Source organism: Semicossyphus pulcher, unplaced genomic scaffold (genome assembly GCF_022749685.1).
Source record: "Semicossyphus pulcher isolate SPU_LCO1_2020_fin unplaced genomic scaffold, fSemPul1.0.p SCAF_21, whole genome shotgun sequence".
In the NCBI taxonomy this organism is placed as follows: domain Eukaryota; kingdom Metazoa; phylum Chordata; class Actinopteri; order Labriformes; family Labridae; genus Semicossyphus; species Semicossyphus pulcher.
The window spans coordinates 2,350,006-2,359,858 of NW_027211695.1; the positions used below are offsets into that span (position 1 = coordinate 2,350,006).

Here is a 9,853-nt window from a genome sequence, read left to right on the forward strand (position 1 = left end):
GGGAAAGAGGCTTAAGTGTGTCTAACTGCCCTGAGGTCGTGAGAAGGTCAAGTACAGTGCGTATACTGCTGCGGAACAGAAAAACTGCAATGTGGAATTCATCTTAATAAAAAATATGACAACTGCTTTTAAATTCCTTTTTTATTCTACTATAACAATTAATAACAATGTTATGAAGTGTCACTGGAGTTCAACTGAAATAAAACTGCTTACAACCGCACAGGTGACAGGATACTTAATGAGCGCTGACATCACACGGACAGAGCGGCCATCTTCTTGGCTCTGCGAGCTGCTCCAGACTTCCTCTTAGATTTGGGTTTGAAGGAGGGATGCTGGGAAACATTCTTCCCTCCTCGCTTGGCTTTGAAGCGTTTACTGAGAGACAGGCAGACGCAGAAGGACAAGTTAAGACGTGTGATTGGTGATGAAATGAAAAGGTTGAATCCCTCACGCTGGCTGTTCTCTGAGCTCACCTGCTGACCCTGTGCTGGTCTTTGACGGGGCAGCCTTTGCGCTTGTGCTTCAGGCTGCCACAGTTGAAGCAGCCCCGCTTTCCTTCAGCCTGACCGCAGGGGTGATCGGGGAGGGTGCAGCGGGCGCACGACTGACAGTGTCTCCAGGCTTAGAGGGAGAGACATTAAGTAATACACACATTAATCATTATATCTAGTAAATTAACATCTTCTTTGTGTCTTACTGTTTATATTTACGTACATGGTTTCACACACTTCTCGCATGTAGAGCAGTGCTTCCATTCTCGGCCGTCCTGGAGACACAGACAGAAAACAAGAAGTTCTAACGTGTGCTTTATGAGAGGCAGCAAAATATAATGTCTTTTTTTTTTTACCTTTGATGGGCAGACGTTGCATTTAGCACAGTGCTTGTTGAGAGACCAGACGAATCTCTGACATACAGAGCAAAACCTGACGGAGGAGGAAAAACACGAGCTTTAGATGCATTATAATGACAACAGTGTAGAGCTGTATCTGTATCTTCCCCCATGCTGCAGCCATAAACAACAACACAACAAATAAATAAGTAATATCAGTGCCAAATAGCAAACACGCGAATCACCATCCCTCTGGCCTTGTCTGGCTTTCATCTGCCACTATTTAAAAGTTTAGTCGACGCAGGGATCAAAGAAATCTTGTAGCAGAGGGCAGCAGCTCACACTCCCTGTGCAGAACGTGAGACGTGTCACTGATGGCTTTTTTTATTGGCTCATAAATACTCTGCATGGATGAGTGCTCTTTAAACACCCATGATTTTCCATGCAGTATGAATTAGCACTGCCTGATAGAATATCATCACACATTTCTTATCGACACCACGGACTCTAAGACGACGTAAAAAATGCAACCGTTGTTGTAACCTGCAGCAGAGGTTATCAACGTGTGTGCTCCAAGTAAGTGCATTGTCAATGAAGACACAAAGATATATGTATGAGTGGACCTGAGGAATGAGTCGGTTGTGGATGACCACAGGCCTGTGGTCAAACACCATCTCCTCTGTCTTATTAACATTCAAAACCAGGTGGATTTGTCTCTAGTTGAATGTTTGATCTTGAACAGATTGTTAGCTGTTAGCATGCAGAGTCTGTTAACGGAGATTAATAAGAAGATGAATTGTCGTTAGACGGGAGCCGGGATGTCTTTAAGGTCGATTATGTTACGCCTGCTGTTGCTCTGCACACGGATTGTTTTTCCTGCATACGCCGCAGCCTGCTGATACGTGATTGGTTAATATTACTTGGACTACAAGCGTACTACAAATGGATTCTGTAAATACTCCCAAACAAAACCTTTTTACTCTTTTTTGTTTTGGTTTGTTGTTGTTTTTTTTGTTGAAAAGTGTATCTGAAGGTTTTGTTTGTTGATAAATGTTGAAATCTTATAATCATACATCAGCTGACGTTCTGTTCTCAACGCAAACACAGATAAAGGATAAACAGTGTGCCATCTGGTGGGCGATTACATAACACCGTGTCTGTTACCTCAGACAACTTAAGCATATCTGTGCTGACGTTTGTTGACATCTGTTGGTCAGCAAACTGATCGTGTTGTATCTGTGATAGATTCTGAGATAAAGACCGAGTGTGTCAGTACCTGTATCCCTCCTCTTTGGGCAGGACGACGTCTTTAGCTGGAATATTAGTGAAGAGTCTGACGGGAGACTGCTTCCTGCCCGTCTTCCCGTGTTTGTACAGAGGATGGTTGTCATAGTCCACCTGGTTCAAACAAAACTAATGTTTACTTTATGTTTTACAGCCCACAAGAGGAAAACAGGAGCCTAGCAAAAGTGTAGCCCTCTCCTCTAAACACGTTTGAATCAGTATGCTAGTTATGTCTGTATTTATTCATCAGTCTACCTGGTAGTCGAGCATGAGGAGTGAGGGGAGACACTCCAGGATGCGAGGCTCGAAGAAATACGGGAAGATCCACATCATGGGCATGTCAGCACTACTGCTGCCTGCACACACAAACACACGGATGTTAGCTTCAATGTTGCACGAGTTACACACACAGGGAGGCAAAGGTTAAGGGTAGAGCCTTACAGTGACCCTCACCTGAACTCTGCAGCTTCCTCCACGTCTGTGAGATCACAGAGAAGCTGTTGGCCAGAGGCTTCACCAGACCACCGAACGGAGGGTCGGCCACCATCACCACCTTCTGCCCCTCGCTCTCTGCGAGGAAGGCCTGCAGGACGGCGCTGGAAGCCTGACGGCAGACAAAAAGGTTTAAGATACTGAACTGGAAACGAACACATGAAGGACGGAGGTGTTTTAACTCTTACCTCTCCGTCAAAGAAGTGGTGGTTGAACATGTTGTAGTGGCAGAATTCATCCCGGCTGTAGAACTGAGCGTATCTGGAACATGAGGGAGAGAAATACATCTATGTGTTAATAAATCCCACAGAGGAAAAGGCACACGATCAAAGTATTTCCACTCAAGTTCTTGTTGTTTCCACTGACAGGCTCAGATTGTTGTTCTTAGTGTCTGACAGCATTACAGAGAGGATCCCTACAGAGAGAGACCTTTTTGTTCAGGTGAGTTCCTCCTTTTGAAACCAGAGGGGTGTAGTACGAAGTAGAGGCTTACACCTCTTCGCAACCAAATTTAGCGCGTGGACGTAGGTTTTTCAGAACCGGGAAGACCCGCTTATAGATGCCGATTGTCTCTTTTCCCATTGCCAGTGAAGTATCCTCCTGTCGGTCTCTTTTCTGCTGCGTCATCGTCTGACGTCACAAACCTGCCCAGACAGGGTTAGTAACCAGTGAGGATGTTACAGTGGTTAGGTCTTTATTGTATCTGTTACTCAGTCAGTCTGTTTATCAAACTCGGCGCCAACAAATTAGGAACAATTTTCGAGCACTGCAGAAGTTACAGACGGAGCATAGCATCGCGCCAGAAAGGGGGCGGAGATTAGCGTGTCGACGCAGGTTTTGTGTTCTCATAAATGGCGATCAGAGCCGAGGCGATAATAACCCGGGTCTACTGCAGAGTTATGTGACCCGGGTCTGAATGTTGATTGTAGCAGGCTTTCGACCAGTGGGAAAGCTGCTTTAGTTTCGTATTAAGACAACACATTTCTGCAGCATTCCTCTCTTGCCTTTTTGCTGCAGCAGTGTTGGTTTATTACCGCAATAACTTTTATATATTCATCATCGCCTCTCATTTAAACAGTCTGCCTGAAGCTGACAGCCAGTGATTGCTCCTTTGAGTGCGGAAGAAGCGTCAAATGATGACGAGTCTGAAGCAGAAAGTTCACCTCCTTCGTGATACCCGTTATCTCGAACTGGTGCTTCGGGCTTTGTTGATCCAGCTTACCCAAGTGAAGCCTGGGTGTGTTGAACTTGCTTCGTAGTACACCCCTCAGAGATGTCTGTTTCGTCGCACTTTTCAAAGCCACCAGACTCCATAGACAAAAGGAGTTATTTTATCTTGTAGGAGATGGAAGTTGCTGGTCTACCGCTGCTGTGATCGGTTCGTTTGTTGGTATTGTTGGGGGTCTTAAGGGCTTTACGGGGTCCCCTTTGATCCAGCACTATATATGTTTTAGTAAATGGAGCCTGGTGGTCGAGAAAGGTAACGGATGTTTCTGGTGATTAAAAGCATAACAGCTTATAAAAGTTTCATATTTAAGGATCCTTTCTGTAATGTCGTCCGACACTTTGCTTTAAGTGAACGTTCTGTGATTGGCTCATTCCCCTGACAGATTATGCTGCAGCCATTACATTCTGTTTCGTGGCTGCAAAATGAAGCCAGTTAGTGGAGCAATAAGAGAAATGTTTAAACTCATTAGTCACTCAGGCTGCATAACTTGTAAAAGAACAGGAAACCCCCTTTAAAGCCTGTTAAACAAGAGCAAGTCTGAGCTCATCTACTGTCCATACACACAGTGGATTCTGAGGTGTGTATCCAGGTAACGATAGGCTGTCTGAGTGCGTGTGCGCTGCAGGCTGCAGCTTGTAACACAGAACACGCCCTCTGTGCACCTCTACCTGCACATTCTTTACAGGAACACTCGGCAGGGACGCGACGCAGAGCGACCTCGGGTAAGATCTGCTAAAAGACAAACATGTTTTTATCATGCTGAAGAGGAAAATGAAGTCTTTACTAGGCATTATGAAAACACAGCTGAGGCAGCACTCGAGGTTTAAGGTTGTTTTCTGTCTCCCTAAAAACACAGTTTTATTTATGAAAAAAAGCCACATTTGAACGCCGTAGAAAGCTGCGGCTGTCTGCGTTGGTTTTGTTTTCAGTAACTCTGCACAGAAAATGAGAGCACGTCCTGAGCAGGGCTTCTGCATAAATCTCGACATGCACCGAGACGTGTTTTTACAGACTTTCCCAAAAACCCGAAGAACTGGTTCTGCAGCTGAAGCAGAAACACAGAAATGCAAAAGGAGACATTGTCTCAGGTAGATGTCTGAATGTGTCGTTTCATTCGGCCCTCAGAATGGCAGAGAAAGAGGCATCATCTGTTGGTAAAGGGGAGTCAACCGTGCCTCAGTCAGCACGGCGTGCTCTTGCGGCGCCCTCTGCAGACACACACAGGGTACTGCCGGACAGGCTGAGCTTCACTCCTCTGGACTCCAACAGCGACAGGAGCGTTCAGCCTTTCCCACGTTCCCCAAAGCTACAGAGGAAGATCGCCATCATCGCACCGCCTTCTCAGGTAAACGTGATTTACACACACCTTATCTGCATTAACAAGTCACGTCAGAAAGTCGGTTTTAAAGTGATATTCAGCATCAAAAATGAACGTTATGAAGAGACTAAAGTTTTAAAAGGTGAACTCCAGTCCTTTTGATTCCCTTTTGAGCCCTCGACAACACCAGACAAAATCTTGGGGAAATTTTTACCTCTTGATCACAGTATTTAGGAGCGATCTGAGGTGTCTTTTTTTGCCCTCCTTAAGGCTTACATAATCTTTTATGCGAAGACTTAAGTGTCTCTGAATCTGTTGTTAATTTTGCAGGAGCAGCTGTCCAGACATTTGGACGAGCTGCAGTTAGAAAGATCCAAGACTGAAGCTCACATCGAGTCTCTGAAGAAACGCAAGTCCGACCTCTCTGTAAGTACGACAGCAGAAGCTTGCAAACAAAGACTGCAAATAACTATAGATATAATCTTTGGATTGTGTATTTAACGTCTTGCTCTCCATGCTCCTCCCTGCAGAGGAGCAGTGAGGTGATGAAGCAGCAGGTTCGGGAGTGCTTTGAGAGCCTGCGCTCCGTCCTGAAGCAGGACGAGCAGGCCGTGCTCGACTCCCTGGAGCTGGACCTGAGGCAGACCAGGACCAGGCTGGACCAGGTGCTGAAAGACTGGAAGCAACACCAGGACCAGGTCGGCAAGAACATCAGCTGCACCCAGAGAGCGCTGAGCACGGAGGAAGATGACAAGAAGGTCGGATTGAAGAGCTGCTAAATAAGTTTCAGAGTATATAATGTGAGTGTGTGGTGTTTTAATCAGCGTCTCCGTTTGTCTCATCTGCAGGCTCACTCTGAGGCTTTGAGGTAAAACTCCACACCTTTAGATGAAAAGGTTTCAGCTGCACACCAGAGCTCTGTCGCATTTTAATCTCTGTGATCTCTCTCAGTCCTAAGAAGCCAGACGCCGCCGAGAACAAGATCCGACTGAACAAAGAGAGATTTGAAAAGCTGCTGAAAACGTTATCGTCCATCTCCAAACAGCTGAGAGCTCAGCTGCAGAGGAAGACGCTGCTGTTAGGTACTGAGGCTTCTCCTTTATATCAGTCCCTTATTGCACCTCCTAAAATAAGTTGAAACAAGGTATTTGCATAAAAAATAACTGCATTTAATACAGTCACACTGCTGCAAGAGGGGTCAAAAGGTCAAGATGTCATCAATAATCTGCAGATTTTCTGTTTAATTCCAGATGCAAACCCCATGATGATTGACAGGCACACTTGCAACAGCCAGATCACAGTGACCTCAGAGGGGAGGGGCTTATCATTCTCAGGCCCCGCCCATTCAGCTCCAGAGCACCCCCTACAGTTTGATAAGGTGTGCTGCGCTATAGGCAGCTCTCCTCTCGGAGCCCCTCAGAGTTACTGGGAGGTCGACGTCCGCTGCAGCTCGGCCTGGGCTGTGGGCGTGGCCTACGCCAGCCTGGAGAGGAAGGGGCGGGACAAGGGCGCCAAACTGGGCCGGAACAGGAACTCGTGGTGCGTGGAGCTCCGTAACGGCCATCTTTCTGCTTGGCACAACGACCGGCACGTCGCGTGTCAGGGCGTCGGGCAGATGCCGCTGGGAAAGGTGGGAGTGTGGGTGAATTATGACAAAGGCCAGCTGGTGTTCTACGACGCAGACAACATGTCGGTCATGCAGAGGTTCTCCGCTGCAGTCACGCCCGTCTTTGACAGGGCTTATCACCAGTTCACCGAGCCGCTGTACCCCGCTGTGCGCTTCCTGAAACCACACGAGAGCCAGATCTGGCCGAGCCACCTGGAGCTCTGTCACCTCAACAGCCAATGACGCTGCAGTCGTACGCGAGACAGTGATGTGATGAGCATGCACGAGAATATATAAAGCTTCACAGAAACAAAGACACAAACTAACCTGAAGTCGATGTCCAGCAGCAGACTCTTCATTTGCTCGTCTTTCTGCTCCAGGTTTCGCAACTTGATCAGCTCCTGGAGTCTGTAACAAACAGCAACAATCATTATTTACTTACATGTAATAAAATGTCTCATTTGATCACTTTGTGTTTTCATCATTTATTTTCTTCTGACAAAAAAACCCTCCTCTCCTACGTTTACCACACTTGGTTAGGCGGCTCTGACACCCGCATGAAAAAGTGGAGAAAGTTCAGTTTGAGCCCCACGTTTCTTTAGAAATAAATACAAACAGACCTGTGAGCTGCAGAAGTGTTGCTTAAACAGTCTGTCATCAACCATTTCTAACGGTGTTCAAATGTATGTTTATGTTTGGAAACAAAAGCTCATCGTCTCCTACTTCCTGTCGGCACACACAACCTCTGCAGGCATAGCCGCTAAAAGTAAACACTCCGCAGCACATCTGCTCCGTGAACGGTCCGTTTATGTGGCCACAGCGCTAACCTGTTATCAGCAGCACCGGGACGAGGTGCCGCTGATTACAGGAATAAACTCACTTATAAGCCACCTCGCGTAGCAGAGCGTCTGCCTCGATGACATGATCTGTGACGGCAGCAGTGTCACGTACTTGTTTACAGTTTACAGGCAGGTGACGCACAGACTCTGCTGCACAGCTTCAGTTCACTCACGCACTCATGTGATATCAGACGGACTTGTCCAGTAAATTAGCCATGGAAAACGAGTTTCCGTTTTGCACCGAGCCAACAATAAAGTAGCAGCTTGACGTGTTTCACTTGATTTGCCTCACTAGCAAACATTCTGAATTGCTCTAGTGGATAACCTCAGTCAAGAATAGTTAGACAGGCTTTAATGACTGCAATGTAATGCCTTTGTACGTCTAATAAAAGTGCTTATTTTTCCTCGCAAAACACAGGAGTTGCTGGTCTGTGCCTGTCTCTATCAGTTAGTCTGTCCGTGCTTTTGTCAAATGCATGATTAACAAACAACAACACAAAAAATCTGACATATATTGGCAGCGGTAAACACGCGACTCCTGCATTCTGCAAGTAAAAATTACTGTTTTTGTCAATGGAATCTGTTTTTGTTGAAGGTCTATGTCTGCAGGGATTATTTCTGTAATGTTGTCAGACACTTAGAATAACAATCTGAGCCTGTCAGTGGAAAAAACGAGCACTTGTAGTTTAAGAAGGAGCCCCACAGTAATTTAAATAAGCCCTCGCTATCAGCCTTACCTGGGTGTCCCCACACACAGCACCTTCCTGTACCCCAGACCAGCCAGGGTGTCCAGCAGGAAGTTGGCGCTGCGGTCGGTGAACAGGTACTGGGCGTTGCTCTTCTTGTTGTCCAGAGGACACAGCAGCACGCTGGGCCTCCTCAGCTGGGCTGCAGTGACGCCTGTGGTTCTGTGAGAGGAGTGAGCATCGTGCTCTGCCGGCAGGAGCAGAATCTGACAGTCCTGACAGAACTTCTTCTCATCCATACGGAGGGAGGCGAACTTTCTAAATCTGAGGGATAAATACAAACAAATAAATATTGAGTAGTTTTTGAGCATGGTGCATGAAAGAGAACATCATAATTTTTGTTAATGCAGTTTATATTTACAAGTTCTTTAAGTAAAATATATATAGGAAGATGCAGGACTGTGATACACATCGTGGATCAGGGCCTCTTGTTCTTATGGAAGCCACAATACACTACAGCTGACCACTAACCTGTTACAGTACTCCTGCTGGGTGAACGGAGGTCTCTTTGACTTGTTCTCTGCTTCTCTGGCCAAAAGCCTGGCCTCGGACACCTTCAAAGCAAATTAACAACAACAAATGAGCAGACGTAGGAACACTCAGGTACCAGAAGTATTGTCATAATGCAAAATCCAAACACCAGGAGGCCTACCTTGTCATCTTCCCACTGGAAAAACTTGCAGTCTTTCCTGTCTCTGCAGGCTGAGCAGGCGTAAAACTTCCTGCCTTTCTCACCTCCTTTGCTCACTTTCTCAAACAGCAGGGTTGGACCTGGAAAAACAAGTGCATTTATTTATGACCATCATTTATATGCCTTAACCCATTCACTAAGCTAAAAAATGAGTCAATATACTGCATTTCCACGGTATTATTACAGTGACACAAGCTGTAGCGTATACCGAATTCATTAGAAGGCCTTGGTCATTAGGGAAATATCATATTTTTCACAAGGGTGAAACGTTACACGTAAAAAAAAGAAATGCAGAACAAAATGCTATTAAGTTTAGTCTGGCTCCGGTAGTTTTCTGTACATTTAAACTTACCGTGTGGACAACATGGCGCCGTTTTATCGCCGTCTTGAAGAATAACCTCTATTCCAAAAGTGTCGTCGTTCGCCTCCGTTATATCCATGTCGTTACCGTCACACAGTTCAAGAAAATTGCAGCAAAACTTTTAACACGAGACTTCTGCCTGACAAGTGGAAGCCATGCCGTTTGTTGTCGCGCAGATACGACGTCATCAGCATGGCGTCGCGGAAAATGCTCGTTGGCCAAGATTCAAAACAGAGCCAAAATCTGTTGTTATTTATTTGAGGATTATTCTGATATTCAGGGATTTATTTTAAACCAGAGCGGGTGTTATCTTGTATTTAGGGATAATGACATGATAACGAAATTAGTACGTGTTGATAACTCTGTGTTTTAAGTAGGTTTCATAATTTTAAAGGATTAACATCCCACACAAATTCATCGTTTTTTATTTTTTATATAGAAGTAGCTTACCTGTATTTA

General features: G+C 45.7%; 2 protein-coding genes across 2 annotated transcripts; one reads left to right on the plus strand and one right to left on the minus strand.

The window, feature by feature from the left end:
* Nucleotides 1-155: 155 nt before the first annotated feature.
* On the minus strand, nt 156-9,552 carry zcchc4 (zinc finger, CCHC domain containing 4). The gene is made up of 13 exons (XM_069672383.1): nt 9,386-9,552; nt 8,995-9,113; nt 8,814-8,896; nt 8,334-8,606; nt 7,085-7,165; nt 2,794-2,866; nt 2,567-2,717; nt 2,369-2,469; nt 2,106-2,227; nt 848-923; nt 715-766; nt 474-621; nt 156-375 (listed from the first exon to the last, which is right to left on the minus strand). Exons 1-13 carry the CDS (start codon nt 9,471-9,473, stop codon nt 252-254), a joined length of 1,491 nt encoding a protein of 496 aa, XP_069528484.1. The 5' UTR covers nt 9,474-9,552; the 3' UTR covers nt 156-251.
* LOC138600859 (nuclear factor 7, ovary) lies at nt 4,524-7,210 on the plus strand. The gene is made up of 7 exons (XM_069672384.1): nt 4,524-4,555; nt 4,959-5,178; nt 5,482-5,577; nt 5,682-5,909; nt 6,000-6,019; nt 6,103-6,233; nt 6,402-7,210. The coding sequence occupies exons 2-7, from the start codon at nt 4,960-4,962 to the stop codon at nt 6,998-7,000; spliced, it is 1,293 nt and encodes a 430-aa protein (XP_069528485.1). The 5' UTR covers nt 4,524-4,555; nt 4,959; the 3' UTR covers nt 7,001-7,210.
* Nucleotides 9,553-9,853: the final 301 nt, after the last annotated feature.

Bases quoted from the DNA above. Each gene is read 5' to 3' on its own strand.
- LOC138600859 (XM_069672384.1), top strand. From the start codon at position 4,960: ATGGCAGAGAAAGAGGCATCATCTGTTGGTAAAGGGGAGTCAACCGTG. The intron at 5,179-5,481 runs GTAAACGTGATT...TTAATTTTGCAG, and splicing joins TCATCGCACCGCCTTCTCAG to GAGCAGCTGTCCAGACATTT. The intron at 6,020-6,102 runs GTAAAACTCCAC...GATCTCTCTCAG, and splicing joins GCTCACTCTGAGGCTTTGAG to TCCTAAGAAGCCAGACGCCG.
- zcchc4 (XM_069672383.1), bottom strand. From the start codon at position 9,473: ATGGATATAACGGAGGCGAACGACGACACTTTTGGAATAGAGGTTATT. The intron at 2,867-7,084 runs GTTAGTTTGTGT...CTCATGTTCCAG, and splicing joins CTGCTGGACATCGACTTCAG to ATACGCTCAGTTCTACAGCC. The intron at 376-473 runs GTGAGCTCAGAG...CCTGTCTCTCAG, and splicing joins GACCAGCACAGGGTCAGCAG to TAAACGCTTCAAAGCCAAGC.